The following is a 25,825-nucleotide window of genomic DNA, read 5'->3' on the forward strand; positions in this document are numbered from 1 at the left end:
CAGTCTAACTCCAGCCCTGTGTCTCTCTCTCCTGCGCTGGCCCAGTCTAACTCCAGCCCTGTGTCTCTCTCTCCTGCGCTGGCCCAGTCTAACTCCAGCCCTGTGTCTCTCTCTCCTGCGCTGGCCCAGTCTAACTCCAGCCTGGTGTCTCTCTCTCCTGCGCTGGCCCAGTCTAACTCCAGCCCTGTGTCTCTCTCTCCTGCGCTGGCCCAGTCTAACTCCAGCCTGGTGTCTCTGCTGCGCTGGCCCAGTCTAACTCCAGCCCTGTGTCTCTCTCTCCTGCGCTGGCCCAGTCTAACTCCAGCCCTGTGTCTCTCTCTCCTGCGCTGGCCCAGTCTAACTCCAGCCTGGTGTCTCTCTCCTGCGCTGGCCCAGTCTAACTCCAGCCTGTGTCTCTCTCTCCTGTGCTGGCCCAGTCTAACTCCAGCCTGTGTCTCTCTCTCCTGCGCTGGCCCAGTCTAACTCCAGCCCTGTGTCTCTCTCTCCTGCGCTGGCCCAGTCTAACTCCAGCCTGTGTCTCTCTCTCCTGCACTGGCCCAGTCTAACTCCAGCCTGTGTCTCTTTCCTGCGCTGGCCCAGTCTAACTCCAGCCCTGTGTCTCTCTCTCCTGCGCTGGCCCAGTCTAACTCCAGCCTGGTGTCTCTCTCTCCTGCGCTGGCCCAGTCTAACTCCAGCCTGGTGTCTCTCTCTCCTGCGCTGGCCCAGTCTAACTCCAGCCCTGTGTCTCTCTCTCCTGCGCTGGCCCAGTCTAACTGCAGCCCTGTGTCTCTCTCTCCTGCGCTGGCCCAGTCTAACTCCAGCCTGGTGTCTCTCTCTCCTGCGCTGGCCCAGTCTAACTGCAGCCCTGTGTCTCTCTCTCCTGCGCTGCCCAGTCTAACTCCAGCCCTGTGTCTCTTCTCTGCGCTGCCCAGTAACTCCAGCCTGGTGTCCTCTCCTGCGCCCGCCCAGTCTAACTACAGCCCTTGTCTCTCTCCTGCGCTGGCCCAGTCTAACTGCAGCCCTGTGTCTCTCTCTCCTGCGCTGGCCCAGTCTAACTCCAGCCTGGTGTCTCTCTCTCCTGCGCTGGCCCAGTCTAACTCCAGCCTGTGTCTCTCTCTCCTGGCGTGGCCCAGTCTAACTGCAGCCCTGTGTCTCTCTCTTCTGCGCTGGCCCAGTCTAACTCCAGCCTGGTGTCTCTCTCTCCTGCGCTGGCCCAGTCTAACTCCAGCCCTGTGTCTCTCTCTCCTGCGCTGGCCCAGTCTAATCCAGCCCTGTGTCTCTCTCTCCTGCGCTGGCCCAGTCTAACTCCAGCCTGGTGTCTCTCTCTCCTGCGCTGGCCCAGTCTAACTCCAGCCCTGTGTCTCTCTCTCCTGCGCTGGCCCAGTCTAACTCCAGCCCTGTGTCTCTCTCTCCTGCACTGGCCCAGTCTAACTCCAGCCCTGTGTCTCTCTCTCCTGCGCTGGCCCAGTCTAACTCCAGCCCTGTGTCTCTCTCTCCTGCGCTGGCCCAGTCTAACTGCAGCCCTGTGTCTCTCTCTCCTGCGCTGGCCCAGTCTAACTCCAGCCTGGTGTCTCTCTCTCCTGCGCTGGCCCAGTCTAACTCCAGCCCTGTGTCTCTCTCTCCTGCGCTGGCCCAGTCTAACTCCAGCCCTGTGTCTCTCTCTCCTGCGCTGGCCCAGTCTAACTCCAGCCCTGTGTCTCTCTCTCCTGCGCTGGCCCAGTCTAACTCCAGCCCTGTGTCTCTCTTCCTGCGCTGGCCCAGTTAACTGCAGCCCTGTGTCTCTTTCTTCGCGCTGGCCCAGTCTAACTCCAGCCTGGTGTCTCTCTCTCCTGCGCTGGCCCAGTCTGACTCCAGCCTGTGTCTCTCTCTCCTGCGCTGGCCCAGTCTGACTCCAGCCCTGTGTCTCTCTCTCCTGCGCTGGCCCAGTCTAACTCCAGCCTGGTGTCTCTCTCTCCTGCGCTGGCCCAGTCTAACTCCAGCCCTGTGTCTCTCTCTCCTGTGCTAGCCCAGTCTAACTCCACCCTTGTGTCTCTGTTCTGTTACAGCACCTCTCCAGCAGACACAGCGTCCAGCAGAGCACGGCTCAGGTACGTGTTGCCCCGCCCCCAGCCCCGCCCTATACCCTCACCTACACGCCTCTCTGAGGTCGTCATGGCGATCTGTCTACTTTTCCACCAGTTTGTGGAGCCTGTCTGTGCACTTATCTTTCCATCTCTACCCATATTTTCATCTGTCTACCATGAAAAGTAGTCTCACACATACATTAGCGAACCACATACATTAGAAGCACCAGCATTGATTGGTGGGCACTGATTGGTGGATACTTTCCGGCTATTTCCTGGCACATTCTGTAGGGATCACAGAAGCATAAGCAGACAGTATTCCTAGTTCATTATTCCTGAATCTCTGGGGGCAGCAGTCAGTGGGAGGGGTTTAAACAAGCCGTGAGATCACATGAAAAAGTGTAGCTACTGTATGTGTGTGACACACCCATTGACAAATACGCCATTAAAATAAAACACTGTCTGTCTATCTGCATATCTACCTACCTACCTATCTATGTGTCTGTCTGTCTGTCTGAGAGAAGTTATGTAAGCAGACCTCCAAAATAAAGCTTCTTCCTGTTCATAATATGCTTAAAATATGCACATCCAAATACGCAGTAAGCGCCAGTAAGTGTTGCTACAGTATACAGTTTTGGGACTTGTGATGACACTGTTTCACAGTGCACTTTGTAGGACACGCTTGTTCACGGTCGCTTGTCGTCCCGTTTCCAGGGCGACAGCATGCGTCAGCGTCATGGCGATTCTTGCCGCATCCCTGTGCCGCACCACCTGTTCGTCAGCCTGAAGAGCTTCACCTACAACACCATCGGCGAGGACACCGACATCTTCTTCTCCCTCTACGACATGCGGGAGAGCAAGCAGATCAGGTGAGTGGGATTGTGGGAAATGTTTCAGCTAGCTTGGCAGAGAGGTCCTGTGGGGGAGGTCTATGCCAGTCTTTCTGGTTCATCCTACGGCATTCACATGCTCACGTAATAAAGACAGACTTGCACACACACACACACACACACATTCATGCACACACACGCACATGCCAGAACATGCTCATGCACTCACACATGCACGCAGGCAGACACTCACACACTCACATACACACGCACACACATGCCAAGACACGCTCATGCACTCACACATGCACACAGACAGACACTCATGCACACACACATACACATGCACAAACACACACATGCCAATGCAAACACATGCACACAGACAGACACTCACGCACACACACACACACATTCTAGGACATGCTCACGCAAACACACATGCACACAGACAGACACTCACGCGCACACACACACACACATTCTAGGACATGTTCACGCAAACACACGCGCACACACACACGCGCGCACACAGACACTCGCACTCAAGGACGGATCTCTATACGCACATACACACACCAAAGAGCTTTTATCTGGGAAGGCCTGGAAATGAAGCAGGATGTGATGTGTGAAACCACTTGGTATGGTGCTCATGAGACACTGTGATGCTGACAGTGTTTTTCTGCATCCCCTGAAGGTGATATGTGGTGTGTGAACAACAGTCTTTAACAATAAACAAGCAGAAAGAGTGAAATATCTCAGCAGGATTTTCTGCAAGGAAGCCGCATTATCCGCAGTCCATGGTGACGGCAAATTTAGAATCTATATACAGTGCGCTCAAAAAGGCAAAGACAATTTTTCACCAAAGATTTGCTCATTTCATTAGTTTTCTTTTTGAGGTTTACCTTATTGACGTTTCATCTTTGTTTAAAACATCAAAGGTAGTTTCCCACTTTTGTCTCTCGTGATAGTTTGTCAGAGTAGTTTCTCGTAGAGCGCTGGGAGAGGATGTTTCTGCATGATTAAAGAAGACGCTGGGATGCGTGGATTGGCTCAGGCGGTCACCGTGGTGACAGCGGAGCTGTTCCGCGGGGCTCCCCGCGCGTCGGCGGCGTTTGGTCCCAGCTGGCGGCGGACAGCCACAGCGCCACGCCTCGCCGGCGCAGGCAGGGGGCGGGAAATGAGCCTCCGTGGGGGGCGGGGCCTCCACGGGGGGGCGGAGCCTCATTACCCAGCCCTCCCGGCAGAGCGGCAGGGAAACGGGGGAGGGGCCCCCGGAGGCTCCCCGGCCCTGGAGCCCCTCCCACAGGGCCGGAATTAACGATCTGTTTGACCTTGGGGTCCCACGGTGAGGGGGAAACGACCTTGAAACAACAAGACAGCTTTTCTGTTCCATTAAAGTTTTAGCACACCATTGCAAACAAACAGAGGCCAGACTTTTTCCAGGGTTTTCTGGGTAAATATTTAATTATTTAAGACGCATCGACCGGTGCTCTGAGAAGACGTGTTACTGGACCGGGGGCGGGGATCCCGGGGAGAGGGGGTGGAGCCAAAGCGAAAGGATCGGCGGTGCGCGTTCGCCCCGTTTCGTGTTTTGAGAGAGTCAGTGGAACACTGGAGAGATCCGGGGTGACAGAAGTGGGGGGGATTGGAGGGGAGGGGAGGGGGCGATGGGGAGATTGGCAGCTGGAGCAAGACCCCCCCCCCCCCCATGGGACCGTTCCGTTTTTCTGTTTCTGCTGACGAGACGGAGGAAGGGAAAGAAGGGGCTTCATGGGGGGCGGGGCTGAGTGCTGAATCCCACTACATTCCCCCTCCACCGGAATGTTCCTTTACCATGTTCCCCTATCTGACCCTCACAAACATCCCTGCATTTTCTCATGTATTATGAAGGTACATTGATACTGTCATTTATTCATGGTATATTTACAAATATATATTTCACAATTTGTAACATTTTCTGTACAGGTTTCTCAAGGGTTTTAGCATCAGTATTTCATTACCAGTATTTCAGCTATACATGCAGACCTATGAGAGAAATATATATACATATATATGTGTGTAAGATATCATATGTAAGATATAAACCATGCATGTATGTATTGTGCATATACAAGAATATATGGCAGGACAGGGTGGTACTGTGTGGAGTGGCATATATTCCTGTCTCTGGCTGTCAGTCTGAGTTCTGCTGTTTGAGTGCTCACTCCTCCAGATCTGGATCTGGGCCATGTTTCAGAGCCCAAATCCCCCCCCCCTCCGTCTGTGCCCGACCCACAGGACTGCACCGCCTCAAACAGGAAGACAGGATGTGTAGATTTATCTCTTCGCTGTGTCTCTGATCACCCCCCCGCATTCGCTCACACCCGCACACACTCACGCGCTTTTATACCCAACGACGATTCATCCTACTCAACACGCGCCCTCACCTCGCCCTCCTGTGGGCCGGGAGTGGATCCCTCAAATGGGATTTTTTTTCACGCCCACTTTCGCCTCGGTAGTGTAGGTTGTTATAGTAACTTGGAGCCTGTTAAAGACATAACCCAGAACAGCTAAAAACGGCTCTGTGTTGTGATTCACTTCCCCCTGACCCGCCTCTCCCACACACACACACACACGCACACTCATGCATGCCCCACACGACTACAGACACACACACACAGAGTCTCACTGCTCACACCGACTGACTGCATTACCCTTGAGCACCACTATCCACATCCCTGTCCTCATCTAACCACGTCCTTATAACACCCAGCGTGCAACGATCAGATCACCCATCCTCTCTCTCGTCACCATCACACACCTCTATCTCTTTAAACACACACACACACACACACACACACACAGAGAGACACACACACACAGAAACACAGACAGACACAGACATAGACACACACACACAGAGAGCTCTGTGGCTGGGGAGCTGTTCTTCAGCACCGCGACCCTGGACCTGCATTCATAAACCCTTTCTGAGCAGGCCTACTGATCCAGGGTCAGGTTTCCCTGTCCTCATCCTAACCACGTCCATTATAAACCGCAGCGTGAAGCTGATCTGAGATCAGGGCCCCAGTTCATACACTGACCTTATTCAGCATGATTTAAAAGGCCATACAGATCCTAGATAAACACTCCCTGTGCTGATACTGCATGAATCGAAGCTGAGGAATCAGGCTACCTCACTGCCTCTCTCTTTCGCTCTCTCTCTGTCTCTCTTTCTTTCTCTCTGTCTCTGTCTCTTTCAGCTGCGGCTGACAGTTCTTATTCCCTCTTCTGCCTCACAGCACCAGTAATCAGCGAAATCACTGCGAATCTAAATAGTTAGGATATCGCAGACGGACGGGAAAAGTAGCAGAGTTAAATCTGTCCCTGGTAGCTCCTGAGAAGTAAAGGGCGGGGCTCAGCCAGAGCTCTCAGACTGCATATGCACTTCAATCAAGCCACCGGATTAGGCCGACACGTCTCTCTAAGGCTTCTTTGCTCACTTATAGGGCAAATGAATGTAGGAGGTTCCTGCCAATCAATGAGCTTTTTTAAGTGATTGACACTCCTAGCTATGATTCACTGATTAGAACCCTTCTTAAATTCCTGCTCTTTCATGCCGAATCTCTGTTGGGTCTCACTTTTTTCAGTCTCGCTAAGTTCAGTTCAGTAGCGCAAGAACATATCAAACTGTGGTAAAACAGACTGTTGCTGCTTCAAGATGATCCACCAGCCTGGTAATAAAAAAAAATGAAGGAGATGATTAATTGTTTTTCATTTCATGACCTAAAAAAATCGCCAGGATGCAGCTGACTGTTTTGTTCCAAATATAGTCTAATGTTTTAATCTCCCAGGGCCTAAAGCCAAGACTTTGAATTCCATTGCTTGTGCAGTTTTATAAATGATTTCATTTACGTCCTGAAAGCTATTTTGTTAACAACCTAAATTCATGAAAGTGGGGTTGCTGATTTGGAGATGCACAAGCACAATACGTACTATACTTGAAAAGAGACCACTTGGTTGCACACGTGTTTGCTTCTGCAGTAGCTGCCCTTGTTTTATAAACTATGCTTCATGTTTATGTCGCTGAGCCTTCCGTTTCATCCCTACAGAGTTAACTTACCGGGAAAACCTGCGTCGCCAGGGTGTCTTATCATCGCCGTATTAGGCTAAACAGAAACTAACGTTGAATCATAAATCAGTACTTTAGTAATTAGTGGCCGTGGTAATAGATTTAAGGCTTTCCTTCTTCTCCTAGCCTGTAGCCTCCGGACTCTTCTGTGAGAGCTTGCTCCACAGACAGGCTTGCCGAGGATGCTGGGAAATTATCCCAAATGAGTCAGCACCGTGAGTCAGAGACAGAACGTCTCGCAAACCGCTTCTAAATTTATTCGTGTTCTTTCTTTTATTGAGGAGCAGAGACAAGCACGCTCCACTGTGAGCGAGAATCCGAGTTTAATTTGCCGTTATTTCAAGGTTGCGAGGCTGTCAAGTTTGGAAGATAGCGCATGATTTTTTTTTTTTTTTTAAAAAAAGGGATTTTCCTGAAGAGCACAGTTCAATGACCCAACTATTTTTCTAAAGTACTGTAGCTCTGCCCATAACTTCTTGTGCTCCTTGCAATATACTCTGACCGCAACACATTTACCAAGAAAGCGGCAAAGAAGCAGTGACGTTATTTTACAATTGGACCAGAATTAGACTAATATCAGGCATTCCCAGGTAGCCTATATGCTGTAATATAAAAAGACTGTGTATTGTGATTTATTCGTGGCCACTTTTTACATTCTGACATTCTCCTCAGCGCCATAATGAAATTAATGGCAGAGGACTTGCTCGCAGTTTTGAGTCATGCTTTTGACTACAAAGAACTGTCGCCCAAAATATTCCCCTTTGTTTAAGACTGTTCGCATATACCACATTTAAAGATATAAATATGAACCTTTCATGAAATGATGGTGCTTTTTGCCCCCAAAGCTGCCTGCACATACAAACCCGATCAAGGATGCAGCGTTTTTTTTTTTGGGGGGGGGGGGAGGGGTCATTTGTCAATTTATATTGCTTGCCTTCATGTCTATTTTACTGAAATCAAAATGTGAACCTTACAGTCCCTCATTGTTAGGAGAACTGACAGTTCTGTGTGCTGTTTGGCCGTACAGCTTTAACATTCTGCAAACAATAATTCTTACAAACTAGCCCGATTATGCATTTACTAAATAATAAAGCTGCAATATATTCGTATTTACCCACCCGCCGTTCGTACGGAATAAAGAACAGTTCCTTTCGGTATGTTTAGGTTTGTTACGGAATTAAAATAGCGGCTGACACCGTCGCCCCGGAGCGCTGCAGTGCAGTTTCACAGACAGGTGGAGCCCGTTTTGAGACCGGGGGGGATTTCTTTCTGCTCTGAAACTCCAGCCTCCCCGGGTGCGTGGCAGTGTGAAAATCGGAGTAGGTTTTATTTTCCCGAGGGGTGGAGCGCTTTCCCAAAGACGTACCGCTGCAGACCCGCACACCGGGGAATACTTTCTGGGTGGAAGCGTCTCTCGTCGGCTCGGCGCTGCCGTGGTGGAGCCGCACTCGCATCCGCAAATAAGAGGACGCGAGTGCGGCTTCCAAGCGAAATAATGATCGCTTCTGAAAGATGTACAGCCATATGCACTTAAGACAGCGGTCTCTTTTAAAAAATATTTTTTATCGCGGTCGCTGATATTGCTGTTCGTCCAGTGCAGCTGTTAAGGTTATTGACTTGCCTTGATGTTCTTGGATCTTAAATCCGGTCCTCGCCTCGCTCGTTGGTTTGCGTGGGAATAACGACCTGTGGTGTCGTTAGATTACACAGCGTCTTCTGCCCCTGTGTGAGCGCCTGTGTGCGTCCTGGTTATAGTTTCCTGAATTCAGGCTTCAGAGGTGAAATAATGGCAGACCTGTATTAAGTCAACACGTCTAATATCAGTATTTTTTTGTCTTCACAAACTGCCCTGAACTCAGAGACAAGCTGAAGAAAGAAACAAGCAAGACAAAACCCGGAAACAATTATTTTTAATTGCGAGTTTAATCCAAAGAGAAATGTCAGTTGAATCCAGGGCATTGTGGGTAACTGGTAAAATAATTATCTTCCTATAAAACGGGGTTCCCAAACTCGGGGGCCCCCTGTATATGCTGGTTTTTGTTTCAAACAGCCACAATCCCAGAATTTTAACAAGCTGTTATTTTTTCTTAATGAGGTTCTTTTAACATTTAGAGGGGTTCTAAAGCCACATTATGTCCAAAATAGCCATGCATGCCGTAAATAATACAATTCTTATTGCGTTATATTGCAAATAATTACGTAATATAGGTAAAACTTCAAATTAAAGAGTGAGGTGAATCAATAGGTTCCTAAGTGGTGAAAGTTTAGACACCTGGCCACTAAAACTAACGATCTGGAAGATAGCGAAGAATTCAAAGACAATAAGGGAAAAAATATGAAAGAAATTCAAGAACCTAATTAGGAGCCTATTGATTGATTTGTCTTTCATTTGATCAAAAAAGTTACCTCTTTATGTAGTGCAATGTAACACAATCTCAATATGGGGATTTTATTCTTTGTGGAATTCAAAACTATTTCAGACATAATATAGCTTAAGAGGGTAAATAATCCCTCTAATTAAGAAAAATTAGCAGCTTTGCAAAATTATGGGATTGCAATTGTGGGTGGAACGAAAACTAGTATACACAGAGGGCCCCCGAAACCAAGTTTGGGAACCATTGCTATAAAAGAGAGAGATAGCTATCACGTTACTGGTGAGCTCTATTAAGCGCAAGCTTCCACAGTTTTCAGAGCCGCTTTCCTTCGCTCGCTTGCTTGGCTTGTTTAAATGGCTGTTCCTGCTAAATTTATCTGCTCGGAGAGAAGCGGTAAATTGAAGTTATGGACAAACGCTGGTGGAGTCCGGTTACGCCGGGTCTATCCCCAGGCCGAGTGGCCGTGTGCCAGTGCATGCAGGTGTGCTGAGGGGGTCTGGGGCGGGACTGGGGGCGGGTCTGGGGCGGGTCTGGGGCGTGTCATAGGATGGGTACTACCTGCCATCATGACGAGATTAAACCCACACGCTGCTCCTCCCGTCTCCGTGGCTACGGGGCACGGGGGGAGTTGGAGGGTAGGGTAAACGAGGAAAATAACACACTGAGAACAATGCAAACGTTCATTTGCGTGTCCGCCCTGACCCTGGCAGTGTGGGGTCCGATTTATTTCCTGAGCAATGCGGGAAATTGGCCCCTGGGTAACGGACGCCAGGAACGGTCCGGCGGGCAGCTCGCAGCTTTAAGGATGGCACTGGCATCGGGAGTCTGGATCATTTCAGCTCGGTGCTCCTTGTGCCCGGGCAGTGCACCCATAGACCCATCCCATCCCGTGCAGAAGCGATCTCCGATTTGGATCCTTACAGTCATTTCCATAATGAGGATAATAACACTTCTTTTAGTTTTCTTATATTGCCAATATGGGTCCTCAGCTGTGAGTTGTAATGATGAGAGGAAATGTAATGTGTGCTTCCCCATTTTCTCTAATGGGTATTTTATGCCCCCCCCTCCCTCCCCCCCAGCCTAAAGTTAATGGAGTCTGTTCCTAACTGCCACATTTTAGAGGGCTTCCCGTTGCTATGAGAGGCTGGTGCGGATCTCCGCGGGGTGTGTTCGGGGGGACACGGGAAAATCGGGGCGCACACCCTGCCTAGATCCCGCTTTGCGACCCAGCCCTGGAACAGCACCAGGGGGTAAAGAATGGAGACAAGACTGTTGTGATGTCATTATGCAGCAGAAAACTGAGAGGAGCTCCACCAATCACAATGTACGTTGGTAGCAACCAAAAAAAAAAACCAATGTTGATTGGCGGATACTTTTTACCTGCTTTCTGGCTAAAACTCACAGAGTGCCAGGTAGTGTAGGGAGGAGGCATCTTCCAGTCATCTGTGGTGTTGTTCCGTTGGTGTTTTCTGATGTGCTTTGTGATTGGTGGAGTTCTCCGTTTTGTAAACTGATGTCACAACTGGTTCATCTCTGTTTCGAGACTGTGCCTTGACTGGGGCGAGACAGGTGGTGCTGTCTCTATCGATCGTTCACACTGCTGCTTTCTGAAGTCTCCGCCCAGATGGGTGCACTGCTGTTCTCGGTGCAGGAAGGTCGATTTCGCCCGAGGCTGTACGCAAGCAGCCAGGGATGTCTAACATGCAACTTTAACGTGGGCTGTGGTAATGCGTCAGTTGAATTGAACGGTGTCATTTAGAATGCAGGTCCAGGATAACTTGTGAATTACAATTTTTTAATTAGGATCAGAGTTCCCTTGGTCATGGCTATGCCCCAAAACTCAACCCCCCTCAACCCCCCTCGAGGAACAGTTTAAACCATTTCCCTTTTCTCTCTCATGTGTTGGTATTCTTGTCCCTTCTGAATTTCTTGACCTGTTCTCAGGAAAGATTGTATGAGATTTCTCTTTTTTCTCTCTTATTGGCCTGGGGGGAAGGCTGTGGAATTAGAAGATTGCTCTGTGCATGAATTAAAGTTTAATTTCTCAGTTAGCAGACATTTCTAGATTATTATTGTATTTAATCAGTTCGGAAATGTCCCTTCCTGTGTTTCAGGCCCCTGGTCTCTGGGTTAAGGGGCATAGTTTGGCTAATCGCTGCTCCGTGCCACCGCTTACAGCTCTGTCCTTCTGTCTTTCAGCGAGAAGTTCATGGTCAAGCTGAACAAGAACGGCGGACCCAAGAACCCGGAGAAAGTCGATCGTCTGTGCGCTCTCTTCACGGTAACGATGGCATCGCGAGCAGGGAAACGCTGCCGTTACGATGATCGTTTCTGAACGCTGAAGTGACGAGGCTTTTTTAATCCCACAGGATTTGAGCAGTAAGGACATGAAGCGGGACCTCTACATCGTCTCCCAGGTCATAAGGACCGGTAAGCTGCTCGCCGATGTTTCCCAATCAGAGCTGAGCCGAGCGCCTCCTGTTCGGTGAATCGGGAGGAATGTTCCCTGCTGCTCCCGCCCACGCGCTTCACCCGCCAACCCGCGCGCTGCGCCATTCGCACCTCCGACGCTGTTACGCAACCCTCGCTGCGTCGCGGTCTCCGTGGCGGGGGGGTGGCGAGCGAGGACGGCGTGTCTTTTTACAGCGGCGTGCCCGTTAGCGTCGCCGTGCTCGTTAGCGTCCACCGTTAGCGTCGCCGTGCCCGTTAGCGTCGCCGTGCCCGTTAGCGTCGCCGTGCTCGTTAGCGTCCACCGTTAGCGTCGCCGTGCCCGTTAGCGTCGCCGTGCCCGTTAGCGTCGCCGTGCCCGTTAGTGTCCACGTGCTCGTTAGCGTCGCCTCAAATCTGTAATCAAGGGTAGAGGAGCACCTCACTGAGGCCTGGTGGTGGGCAGCCAGCTCTGCTCCTCACACACACACTCACTCACACACACATACACACTCACACACACACCCCAAACCACACCACACTCACACACACACCCCACCCCCCACACATACAGACACACACTCACCCCACCCCCCACACATACACACACACACTCACACACACACCCCACACCCCACACCCACCCCCACAACACACACACACCACAACACACACACACTCACACACACACATACACACTCACACACACACACAACCCACACACACCACCCACCCACACCACACACACCCCACACAACACACTCACCACACACCACACACCCACACACACCCCAACCACACCACACCACACACACACACACACACCCCACACCACACACAACACACACACACCACCAACCACACACACACACTACACCACACACACACACACACACACACACACACCCACACCCCACACACACACACACACACACACTCACCCACCCCCCACACCACACACCCCACACACACCACACACACACACACACATCCACACACCACTCACACACACACACACTCACACACCCACCCCACACACACACACACCACACACACCCCACCCCACTACACACACACACTACACACACACCCGACACACACACACCCACACCACACCCACCCCCCACACACACACACTCACACTCCACCCCGCCCCACACACACACACACCCACCCCCCACCACACACACGCTCACACACACATCCCACACCCCACCACATAAACACACACACACCTACACACCCCCCCCCACTACACTCACACACACCACACACACACCACACACCCACCCCCACACATACACACTCACACACACCCCACACCACATACACACACACACTCACCCCCCCACCACATACACACACTCACACACACACACCACACCCCCCACTATACACACACACACACACACACACACACACACACACTGATTCCCGTGCTGGGGTTGCTGTCGAGACGGCCTGGGCCAGAGGGGAGATGGGAGAGAGAGCTCAGTGCGTAGATCAGGAGAGCAGGCAGCCGGGTGTGGACATCTGAGCTCAAACTCGTTATGCAAAATGGCCGCCGTGTAAATGCCACCCTGGGCCTTGCTTCTGGGCTTGTCCAGGGCCTCCGCATAACCTCTGGATCTGAGCACTCACTGGACCCACAGCTGCAGAGGCACAGCCCCGATCACCGTCAGGAGGGCTGTGATGTCACCGTACACAGATAAAAAAACAGAACACCTCCCCCAATCGTGGAATACATCCGCCTGGAGATTGCTGGTTCCTGTTAATTCCCACAGGCATCCCAGAAGTGTCAACTGAGACTGTTTCTGTTGGTTTTTACCTAATTATGCCTTGATTGGCAGAGCTCCTGTCTCTTTTTTCTGTGAGTAAGGTTACATCATGACTGTCGTGTGCTTATTTGAATGTCCCCAAGGCACATCGGGAAGTTGCTAACGTATTACAGAGCAGCTCACAGTGTGTCACTGCATTGTGAATGGCACAGATGCTAGATTATATTCTCCACTGCAGCATATTTGAATAGAGTGTGTCTAATCCAGAGGGTGTGCTGTCATTTTCCCAGCTGTCTATTGTCGTAAACATACATGCATTGCAAACTGTGCTGACAGAAACAGGAAATCCTGTATTCTAGGTCTAATAAGAGATAATGGATGCGGAAGAGGATGGATGGGGAAAGAGAATAGATGGGGAAGAGGGTGGATGGGGAGGATGGTGGATGGGGAAGAGAATAGATGGGGATAGGAATGGATGGGGAAGAGAATAGATGGGGATGAGAATGGATGGTGGATGGGGATGAGGATTGATGGGATGGATGGTGGGGAAGGTGATGGATGGAGAAGAGGAGGGATGGGGAAGGTGGTGAATGGGGAAGAGAACAGATGGGGAAGGTGGTGGATGAGGAAGAGAATAGATGGGGAAGAAGACTGATGGGGAAGGTGGTGGATGAGGTAGAGGACTGATGGGGAAGAGGATGGACGGGGAGCAGGGTTGAGGGTGCGGTCCTAACCCCGGTGTGGTCCTGCAGGCCGGATGCTGCTGAACGACTCGAAGAAGGGCCCGCCCCACGTGCAGTACCGCCGGCCGTACGGCTGTGCCGTGCTCGCCATGAGCGACGTGCTCCAGACCATCGCCGAGCTCAAGGAGGAGAAGGACTTCGTGCTCAAAGTCTACACGTGAGTATCTGTTCACTGCACGCGCACACACACACTCACTCACACACACACACTCACACACACACACACACACACACACAGTGTTTCTCCCTGCAGTTACCTGTCAGTAGGATAATGAAGGGCAGTTGTTCTCCTGACAGTATGATCTCGTGGGCGTGCTGAATCTCATGTACTCTCGGGCAGATCCATCAGCGGCTCTGATGTGACGAGCTACAGCGCCGCGCGCTCGCAATGTCAGCGGGCCGCACATGTTCCGTCCATGTCGTGAGAGAACAGACACGTCCCCTTTTTCTCTGAGATGAAGACATTAACTGAGCGAAATGACCCAGGCCCGAGCGCTTCCCTCTCCTCGTTTTTCCACACGCTTCTCTTTTCCCTGCCAGACCATTTTCAAAAGCACTCTATTTTCAAAAAGAGGTGTTGATGGAGATGCTAAAGTGCTTCGGTGCGACTCCCATTAGTGGCCACGAGTATCTGCGGACTGATTAGAATAAATGCGTTTGTGTGTTGCGTTTGCCGCCGACGAAGAGCCATAGCTCTTCATCGTTGTTCTAGCTCATTTCCATAAATTCTGTTTCCTCTCCTTTCCTGGCCTTCCCTAGAGTTTTATGATTAAAGGGGTAGTTCACCCCAAAAGCCTCTCCTTTTGAACCTGTAGAGTGGTAATCTGTTGATGCGAATGATAATGTAAGTCGATGATAAAAAAGTCAATGCAGTGGAGTTTGAAGTTAGCACGTTAGCATGTGAAAGTGCCCTACAGGATGTGTCATCTCCCATGGAGAAGCAAGAAGACTGATTGGTTCCTGTAGCTCTGGACCCCAGTGTTCTTTAGCTTGGCAGGGTAATCTCTGCATTTTATGTGTCACAAGGCTTCACTCTCTGACTACACAAGCAACATTGGCAACACTTGTGTAGTTATACTGGTCATGCTTGTGAAAAAGAAAATTTGAAAGATCCTGCTTTTGGGTGAACTGCCCCTTTAAGTAAAGGGATGTTTGTGTTCTTTTTTGTTTAGACGTTAGTACAGCACATGGTGTACAGCTCAGTGTGGTCTGCGATTCAGGGCCCGAACATCTGTTAGTCCCCCCCCTCCCCCCCTTCTTTTTTTGTGATCGCCATGGTTTCTCTTCCACCTCACGCCCCCCTGGTACATATGCAGTGGATCTCGGAGACATGTGACACTTTGATGTTGTCTTGGGAACCGAAGGGAGAGGGTCTACTGCGATTTGCTATGATGCAGAGGCAGTCCGGCTGTCGGGAAACCATGGCCATTCGGGCTCTGCCTGTGCTTGCAGGAGCACGGGTGTGTCCAGGATCCATGAGCACTGCGGAGTGCAGGCGGCCATCACGGCTCTGCTGAGTGTTCCATCGATGGGCCCGTGACCTTAGGTTACCACTGTTACACAAGCAGCTCGCTGTGAACATGCAGGCCACCTCTTCAGAGTCTTCCTTTCACTTGAGAAGCTTTCGTGTTATTAAAGAGTAGTGAAGTGGCTCTACCCGGATCAACTACCTTTAAATCCTTGCCTTTCATTCTGTAGCAGCCTAACCTTTGCTTACAGGTAGATGGGTAGGTGGACATCACCGTTTTGAAACTGATGGATGAGATCAGTGTAGTATAACAGCTAGTGGACCGGGTTTGCAGGCTCAAATCCCCGTAAGGGCTGTAGTTCGGTCTCTTGGTACTCAGCAACCAAATTACAATAAATAATGAAAAAGTATCTAGGAAACTAGCAGCCATTAGTGCTTCACAATGGCTACACCACAGTCCTCTCAAACGCAGCTCCACCACAGTCCTCTAAAACGCAGCTCCACCACAGTCCTCTCAAACGCAGCTCCACCACAGTCCTCTCAAACGCAGCTCCACCACAGTCCTCACAAACACAGCTCCACCACAGTCCTCACAAACACAGCTCCACCACAGTCCTCTCAAACGCAGCTCCACCACAGTCCTCTCAAACGCAGCTCCACCACAGTCCTCACAAACACAGCTCCACCACAGTCCCCACAAACACAGCTCCACCATAGTCCTCACAAACACAGCTACAGCACAGTCCTCTCAAATACAGCTCCAGCACAGTCCTGACAAACAGCTCCAACAAGGTCCTCTCAAACACAGCTCCACCACAGTCCTCTCAAACACAGCTTTGCCAGAGTCCTCTCAAACGCAGCTGCAGCACAGTCCTCACAACGCAGCTCCAGCACAGTCCTCACAAACGCAGCTCCAGCACAGTCCTCACAACGCAGCTCCAACACAGTCCTCACAAACACTGCCGCCCACCTGTTTTAAGCGAGGCAAGGTCATGCGCAGCTGTCCCTCTACTGTGGTACTGTGGATCTTTTCTTTTTTTTTTTGATCAAGTGCTTCAATACACCATTTAATTCCAAGGTACTTGCAAGAAGCAGCTGCTAGCAGATTATCCTCAATTTCAGCACCAACCAGAATCTGACCATGCAATTTATTTCAAGATTGTGCTCAGTCCGTCAGAGCATTAATCCCGCTTGAAGCTCTCTCTCATTGGATGTCCTTCTCAGAGTGAGGCGTTTTAAAACTTCCGCATAGTGCTGGGAGAGGAGCCTTTCCGAGCTCAGTTACACAGATACAGAAACACTGTCCACTCAACATTATGGACTCAACATCATCCCCTCAACACTGTCCACTCAACATTATCCACTCAGCACTGTCCACTCAACATTGTGCACTCAACACTGCCCACTCAACATTGTGCACTCAACATTATGGACTCAACATCGTCCCCTCAACACTGTCCACTCAACATTATCCACTCAGCACTGTCCACTCAACATTATGCACTCAACATCGTCCCCTCAACACTGTCCACTCAACTTTATGCACTCAACATCGTCCCCTCAACACTGTCCACTCAACATCGTCCCCTCAACACTGTCCACTCCACACTGTCCACTCAACATCGTCCCCTCAAGACTGTTCACTCAACATTATCCACTCAACACTGTTCACCCAACATTATCCATTCATCACCGTCCACTCAACATTGTCCACTCATTATCAACTTTTTTCCTATAAGAGAACATTTGGCTTAGAACATTGGTTCTAAGACCTGATCATTTAAAGCTCAAACTGAAGTCCTGGAGGGCTGTGTATGCTGGTGTTCAGTGTGTTTCAGCACACAAGTGCTGTGTTTTAGTTGTTGATTTGCGGAAGAGTGCGGTCACCTTATTTCCTAGGCCTAAGCCTGTCTGAAAGGAACCAGAAGAACCTGCATACTTGGGACCTCTAGGGCTGGATGTTGAGATGGCAAATTTAAGGGAATGTCAGTTGGAGATTGTGAACCGCAGTGAGAGAGTGTGAAGTTGTTATTTTTTGGGCGGTTCGTTACACCATAAGCAGAAAGGGAAGAGAGTGAATGAAATCAAAAAACGAGAGACCAGAAAGGTGGGCGAGGTATCTGTGTCAGGAGCTGAGGGGACGATGGAGAACAGGCACGGGTGGCAGAGCAGTACTGGACCAGGAGGAGCATTAAGGCATCAAGGCATTAACCAACTGCTGGTTCCTGACAATAATTCGAAACAACATTTCCTGTCAAAAAAATATCTGCCATTAAGCAGCTCAAGTACCACAGCCATGTCTGTTGCCTTCATTTACTCGTTAATGTAAACTTCTGACCTAGATTGAAAGCCTGGTGAACTGCCCACTTTGACACGAGTAACGGTGCACAAACGGTATGTCCGTGGTCATGCTTCTGATGCATGCTGGGACTTCTGGACCTCCTCCACTGCATGTGATTGTTTCACCTTCTCCACAGTGTGAAAACCAGAACTAAAACAGAAAAAAAATGGTTTGTTGCATTTTCACATTTTAAAGTTGGGTCAGCTGCCGTGTTTAGTGTAATTTTTCCCAGTTTATCTATATGTATTGCTCCCATTGAGGTGGGTGATTGGAGGATTTCTCTATCGTTGTTATAGCAGGTAAACCAAAAACAGGCATTTCAGTGTTTACGTGATTTTGTCTATGAACCGAATAGAACAGAACAAAGGTTTGGTTCGTTGCAGCTTTCCTAAACATTTCCACAAGCAGCCATTTAGTTTTAGTGGCCAGATGTTCTCACATTGGACAATGACGACTCATTCATAGTGTCAATCAATTTACGAGAACTTTTTTTAACAAATTGCGGCTGAGAAAACCACGTCCGTTTATCCATGAACTGATCTGACCACTTAGCAAAGCCTTGATAAAACACTCCGTGAGCTGCCTTTCATGGCAGATCGTTATAAATGGATCTGTCTTAATGGAGTTCGATTAAAGACCAATTTCACTGGGGGAATTTGCACTGGCTGGCATTGAAAACGGCACATACGAGAATCCCCAGGACCCAAGGGTGCAAATTTCACAAACACCCTCTTACATCTGAATCTGGCATGACTGGACTCTTACACACACACTGAGGGTCTGAATCTGGCATGACTGGACTCTTACACACACACTGAGGGTCTGAATCTGGCATGACTGGACTCTCACACACACACTGTGGAGAGAGACTTCCTGGCTCTATGCCAATACAACCAACTGAGAGTAGAGAAAGAGGGATGGACGGGAGGAGGTGGAAAGAGCAGAGGGAAAGATGAGTGGAAGAGGGGTTTTCTCAGCCGGGGGCTGCAGTGTGTTGATGTGTGTGATAAAGGCTTGTATGAATGCAGCCTATTCCTGGCAGTATCGACGCGTGTCGGATGCCACTGGGGTGCCTTTTTACCTTTTGTGAAGGAGAGGCTCCATAGTCAACGTCAGGAGAGAGCAGAACCTTCTCAAACATTCGGCCATGTCAGTCGGGAGGTGGCGGCCCTGACTGAGTGTAAACTAGTATTTAGCAATGATCGGCAGCTAGGACTCTGGAGTTTGATCTTCTTTTGTAGATTTTGTAGCAGTCACATTCCTCTGCCTTGGGACAGGCGATGTGAGTTTTAACTCTGATCAGCTGATTTATTCGAACACTTAAGTGCTGAGTAACAAGGAAACGCAGCAGGCCCAGTGGCCACAAGCCAAATGGGGAATCCCTAAAGACGGGTAGCAGTGCCATTAAACGATTAAAGACATCCCTGGGCCCAGAGTATGATGGGCCTTTCCCTAGCAGCCCTGTGTGGGGCTCAGTAACTTGGCCCTGTGCCACCCCCCCCCCCCCGAAGGCCTGCCTCTTTTGCCTGGGGGCTCACTGTGACTGGGTTGGTTGTGTCAGTAGAGAGCTAAGACCACATTCATCCACTTGGCCTTCGCGCTAGCTCCTTTCTCCACCTGTTACATTCCATTACAGAGCCTTTCAATCATGCTTGTATCCAGAGCGATGTACACAAGTGAACACCAGTGTTAGTCACAGGAATACAAAATGCACAATCACTAAGAAGGCACTGGAGACCCATTTATAATCAATAAGCATAAATATGAACACAGCAAAGGACCTATCGACCTAACCTGTCTAGCCACAGGAAATGCAGTCAAGTAATCCGCCATTTCTGAAAGAAAGCTCCTCTGTTGCCGATGGTGACAGGGGAGGACGGGGTGGAGTGTGGAATCCGAAACCCCTCATCGCCATGGCGATTGAGTGGGCGAGGGGACAGTGGAGAGATGCTCCAGAGGGTGCTGTTGGCCTCCCACTCAGGACACTTACCCACTCCATGCGTGCAATCATCCAGCGCTCACCGCGGGACATGGACGAGAGCGCAGCTCGGGGAAAAGCCACTCGAGCGTTAGCAGTCGCACTTTAAAAACGAGGACTGCGCGTGTTTGTGCACGCGTGCATATCTGTAGACCTGAGAGAGCACAGTGGAGCTCAGACCTGAGAGAGCACAGTGGAGCTCAGACCTGAGAGAGCACAGTGAGAGAGCACAGTGGAGCTCAGACCTGAGAGAGCCCAGTGGAGCTCAGACCTGAGAGAGCACAGTGAGAGAGCACAGTGAGGTTCAGACCTGAGAGAGCACAGTGAGAGAGCACAGTGGAGCGCAGACCTGAGAGAGCACAGTGAGAGAGCACAGTGGAGCTCAGACCTGAGAGAGCACAGTGGAGCGCAGACCTGAGAGAGCACAGTGAGAGAGCACAGTGGAGCTCAGACCTGAGAGAGCACAGTGAGAGAGCACAGTGGAGCTCAGACCTGAGAGAGCACAGTGGAGCTCAGACCTGAGAGAGCACAGTGGAGCTCAGACCTGAGAGAGCACAGTGAGAGAGCACAGTGAGGCTCAGACCTGAGAGAGCCCAGTGGAGCTCACCAGCCGTTGTGTCCTCCCCAGCATGTAATGTGCCCCAAACCTTAACCTGACGTTGATGCACGCGACTTGAAACACAGGGTACATTCTGGAAAGTGACCTTATGTTGCTGAAAGCAAGGCTGAGCACCCTGCTATTATCCGCCGCATGCTATGGTTTTGGCCTCTTTCTAATGAGGCCAGACTTGCATATGTTCAAAGGTAATTCAGCTCAGCTGTTGAACACCTGTACATGATGGAAATTTACTGCTTTTAACGAGAGATGTGATGGCTGTAAATTCCACCGGCAGGCCTCAACAACCAGTTCCACACAGACATTTGGACTTTCAGTTGATGATTTCAAATGAATGGTGTAAATTGGTACCCAAACAGAAAATGGGAAAAGGGAAATCTTGACCCTCATGTCGGTGGCCACACTGAGCCCTGACACTCCTTAAACAACTTTATGTCCCGACTCTGCTGGAGGTGGGGCTCGCAGATCGTGTGCCTAGATTAGGGTATCAGCATGACTTTCAATTGCCCCAAGGAGGTGCCCTTTGATGTTTGTGGAGGGGAGAAGAGGCAGCATTCTTTGAAACAATATAATACTGTATCTAATTACACTGGTTATCTAATGCTATAATCTAAACAGTATATATATGGCAGGTGTACATGTCTTAAGTGTTATTCCTGGAGCATAACTGCATTTATTTTGATTTTTAAATTGCATTACATCAGGCGAGGGGTTCCCAGGTCTGGAACTGGTGGGTTGTGGAATAGGGTCTGATGGTTTTTGTTTGGAATTAATTTGGACTCAAGAAACCAGTTGCTCCTCATGGGTATATGTTGACTCTGGTTGTCTGTAAGCATGGATTTATGTGGAATAAAATAAGAAAGCATCTGGGCATTAGGGCCATTGCTCAATTGGGGCCTGGGCAGCTTCATATTCACTTTAGAGAAATGAGATTAATCGTTTAACAGATACCCTGCTTGCCATGTTTGTTCATTGTTTTAGAGCAGTGGTTCTTAACCTGGGTTCGGTCGAACCCTAGGGGTTCGGTGAGTCGGTCTCAGGGGTTCGGTGGAGCCTCCGCCGCAGAGGTCCACCCCTCATTTCGTGCACCAGTAAAAAAAATCATATTTTATTTTTTACTAAAGAAGGGTTCGGTGAATGAGCTTATGAAACTGGTGGGGTTCGGTGCCTCCAACAAGGTTAAGAACCACTGTTTTAGAGGAAATATGCCAAGATTTGCTCATGTTAATGCTCTGCTCACTCTCCCTTCTTGAGTGGACACACCAGACCAATCTGGTCCTTGTCCATCTATTATTGGTCCTCTATTAAAACTTGGTTTAAGGACATACTCACAATATAGTAATGCATATTCATATTGTCACAACTTTGTTTATTAGATGCCAATATGACTGCATGCGTGCGGTCGAAATGACAAAAAAACAATTGCTTCTTTGATCATTGATGTTGCTTTTTCCTTTTTTTCAGGTGTAACAATGAGAATGAGTGGTACCAGATCCACGAAAATATCATACGCAAGTCCAGCACCAAGTACACCGCCCCCAGCACCAATTACGGTAAAATATCATCCGCAAGCCCAGCACCAAGTACACAGCCCCCAGCACCAATTACAGTAACCCCTCATGCCTGGGCTCTACGCTCATGTGCTCTTTGGGTGGAAACTTTAGGAGCTCATTAACGTGCTCCAAGATTATTCCTCCAGTCAGCACACATCAGTTTTCGGGAGCACTGTAGAGTCCTGCTATCCCCGATCTTCCACAGCTAGCTTAGCTTCACTTACAGGTTGAGGTACCATTTCAGCATGCTAAAATAGACACGGTATGAGCTGTAGTGCACAATGACAGTTAAGGAGTTTGTATATGTTGCCAGTTCAAATCCCAGACTGGACACAGCCATTGCTCCATTGAACAATGGTTATTCACCAGGTCTATAAATGAGCAGCATATCAGAAGGGTGATCAGCTGGTGGGGCAGGGTGGGGTGGGGTGGGGTGGGGCAGGGTGGGGTGGGGTGGGGCGGGGCAGGGTGGGGTGGTGCGGGGCAGGGCACGGTGGGGCGGGGTGGGGCAGGGTGGGGTGGGGTGGGGCAGTGCGCTCCACCGCAAACCCTGAGAGAATGAGGAGAGCATTGATGGAGTCTCTTTACTCCTAGATGTGAAAGCACTGCCATCTCTCATGGCTCGGAGGCTTTTCTGGGCAGGTGGGGTAGATGCGCAGGTGGGTTAGGTGCGCAGGTGGGGTAGATGTGCAGGTGGGTTAGGTGTGCAGGTGGGTTAGGTGCGCAGGTGGGGTAGGTGTGCAGGTAGGTTAGGTGTGCAGGTGGGGTAGATGTGCAGGTGGGTTAGTGTGCAGGTGGGTAGGTGCGCAGGTGGGTAGGTGTGCAGGTAGGTTAGGTGTGCAGGTGGGGTAGATGTGCAGGTGGGTTAGGTGTGCAGGTGGGGTAGGTGCGCAGGTGGGGTAGGTGTGCAGGTGGGTTAGATGTGCAGGTGGGGTAGATGTGCAGGTGGGTTAGGTGTGCAGGTGGGTTAGGTGTGCAGGTGGGTTAGGTGCACAGGTGGGTTAGATGTGCAGGTGGGTTAGGTGTGCAGGTGGGGTAGATGTGCAGGTGGGTTAGGTGTGCAGGTGGGGTAGATGTGCAGGTGGGTTAGGTGTGCAGGTGGGTTAGGTGCGCAGGTGGGGTAGATGTGCAGGTGGGTTAGGTGTGCAGGTGGGTTAGATGCGCAGGTGGGGTAGATGTGCAGGTGGGTTAGGTGTGCAGGTGGGTAGGTGTGCAGGTGGGTTAGGTGCGCAGGTGGGGTAGATGTACAGGTGGGTTAGGTGTGCAGGTGGGGTAGATGTGCAGGTGGGGTAGATGTGCAGGTGGGTTAGGTGTGCAGGTGGGGTAGATGTGCAGGTGGGTTAGGTGTGCAGGTGGGTTAGGTGTGCAGGTGCGGTAGATGTGCAGGTGGGTTAGGTGTGCAGGTGGGGTAGATGTGCAGGTGGGTTAGGTGCGCAGGTGGGTTAGGTGTGCAGGTGGGGTAGATGTGCAGGTGGGTTAGGTGCGCAGGTGGGGTAGATGTGCCAGACGTTCTGACCTCATACTGTTCAGCTGACTGTAGAGCTGGGGCCCACTACTGGCACCTGAGGCCATCTGTGCATCCCTGTGACACTGACCTGCTGTCCTGAGTACGTCCACTCATGCACTCACACACACAAGCACACACACTCTCATTCACAAATACGCACACACACACAAGCGCACACACTCTCATTCACAAATACGCACACACACACACGCGTGCACACACACACTCACAGGCACACACATGCACACGCACATGCACACACACACACACACACACACACATACACACACGCATGCACACACACTCACAGGCACACACACACACTCACACGTACACACACACTCACGCGCACACACACACGCATGCATGCTCTGTCACGCACACACATACACACACGCACGCACACACACACACGCACATGCACACACGAACACACGCACACACACACTTACAAACACGCGCACACACTCACACACACACGCATTACTCTAAATGGCTCTTAAATATGCATGCTGTCCCCCCCCGTGGGGGGTGCAGTACCCAGAGGGCTGTGCAGTGTAATGGCATAATGGTTTGAAGTGAAGGCTCTACGTGGGTGGGATAATTAAGCTGTGTGGCTTGTGAAATCACCAGCAGTGTGTGGATCCCCGGCAGTTAATCACATACTGCAGCGCACTCTTCTAAAGGCACAATTTTATTTATCAGAACAGGACATCCAGAACTTTCTGGAATCCTGCAAACCACTAAAGGAGCAAAGGCCTTTTTTTAACAGCTATGTTCCAGTATAGCCAAAAATATCAAATTATCATTCAAATATTTAAAAAAAATTTTCAGTGAAATGAAACTGCATTTACACTAAGTAGTAGAATAGTGAGCTATGTTTGTTGTGTGTCTTGCAGCCTCCCTCATCCTCACTACAGTTCCATTTAATTTACATTTTGACAGTCAGCAACTGCTCTTCTCCTGAGCGACTCTTTATTCATGCAGTCTCTTCATACCGCTGGACATAACCTCAAAAGGACATCTTTGTCATCAGAACTTTATTTTATTTTTTTTCTGTTGAAAGAGCCCCAGGCGTCCCTCGTTGTGTCTGCCGTCACGGCGACGCAGGACCCGCGCTGTCGATGCCTTCGCTTCTCGCGGTCGCGCGCGCTCCGCCCCTTCTCCCCTGGCGTCGGAACGATTCCAGCGCTCTGTGGGCCCTGCTGCTCAAATTACGAGTGGGAGGTGTGACTTAAAATGATTTTTTTTTGTCTAAATGCCGTCCTTTTTTTATTTGTATTTTTTTTTTTTTTTTTACCGCGTCCTCCTTCGTTCCAGAAGGAGTCCTGTCCCTTTCGACCAATCAGAGCGGCCCTTTCGAGGGGAAAAGTCCACGGTGTGTGGGAGTTACTGCACAGGGTTCTGGGAGGAGCCTGCTTATGAGACCATGAAAAATTTATGAAACTTCAAAACTGCTGCATATAAAAACACCTGGAGGTTTTTCTCAGTTGAAATGACTGTTAAACAAGCCAGAGATTTCCCCTGCAACAGAAACAAATCCCTTTCATCGTTAAAAGCACACATCTGTGGCGCGGAGATAGCTGCCACTCTGTGAGACTGTTTTCCTTTTGTCCCTGTGACTCCCGGGTGTTTTAATTATAGCCCAATGCTTGTTCTCACTGCAGACCGGAAGGCTTTTTTCAGTTATTTTGTTCTGAAAGCGTCCCCGCAGCCCGGGCATGTGGAAATAGAAGCATAGAAGCACCCAGGGCCCTGCTGAAGCAAGTGCTGGGTGCACAGCAGGAGACTAGAGCTCAGCAGCTCTAATATTAACTATCGCTCTTGTTATTCAGGAACGTGGTTTTTATCCGGAGTTTACCACATTTTTCCAGGAAATACTGATTTTAATCCATAGATGAATTTATGGGGCAGATAACAGTTGGCAAACCAACACTAAGGCTGCAGCATCATGGCTGAAAAACTTGAACCGATCGTCAGTCAGGACATTACCAAGCATCTAGAAAGTAATGTTTGGGTCTCAGGATCCCATGTGGCTCATGATAAGATGAGCAGA

General features: G+C 50.1%; 1 protein-coding gene across 11 annotated transcripts in view; it reads left to right on the forward strand.

Annotated features, from left to right (window-relative positions):
* dock3 (dedicator of cytokinesis 3) overlaps nucleotides 1-25,825 on the forward strand; it is a 332,206-nt gene that overhangs the window by 220,692 nt on the left and 85,689 nt on the right. For all 11 annotated transcript variants that reach the window (XM_064305961.1, XM_064305962.1, XM_064305963.1 and 8 more), the window contains 6 exons: nucleotides 2,025-2,066; nucleotides 2,757-2,911; nucleotides 11,558-11,639; nucleotides 11,728-11,788; nucleotides 14,316-14,463; nucleotides 22,174-22,262. In XM_064305961.1, the coding sequence (XP_064162031.1) occupies nucleotides 2,025-2,066; nucleotides 2,757-2,911; nucleotides 11,558-11,639; nucleotides 11,728-11,788; nucleotides 14,316-14,463; nucleotides 22,174-22,262 (577 nt within the window). The remainder of the gene's footprint in view (nucleotides 1-2,024; nucleotides 2,067-2,756; nucleotides 2,912-11,557; nucleotides 11,640-11,727; nucleotides 11,789-14,315; nucleotides 14,464-22,173; nucleotides 22,263-25,825) is intronic.

The sequence above is a fragment of the Anguilla rostrata genome, chromosome 13, assembly GCF_018555375.3.
Source record: "Anguilla rostrata isolate EN2019 chromosome 13, ASM1855537v3, whole genome shotgun sequence".
NCBI classification, from domain to species: domain Eukaryota; kingdom Metazoa; phylum Chordata; class Actinopteri; order Anguilliformes; family Anguillidae; genus Anguilla; species Anguilla rostrata.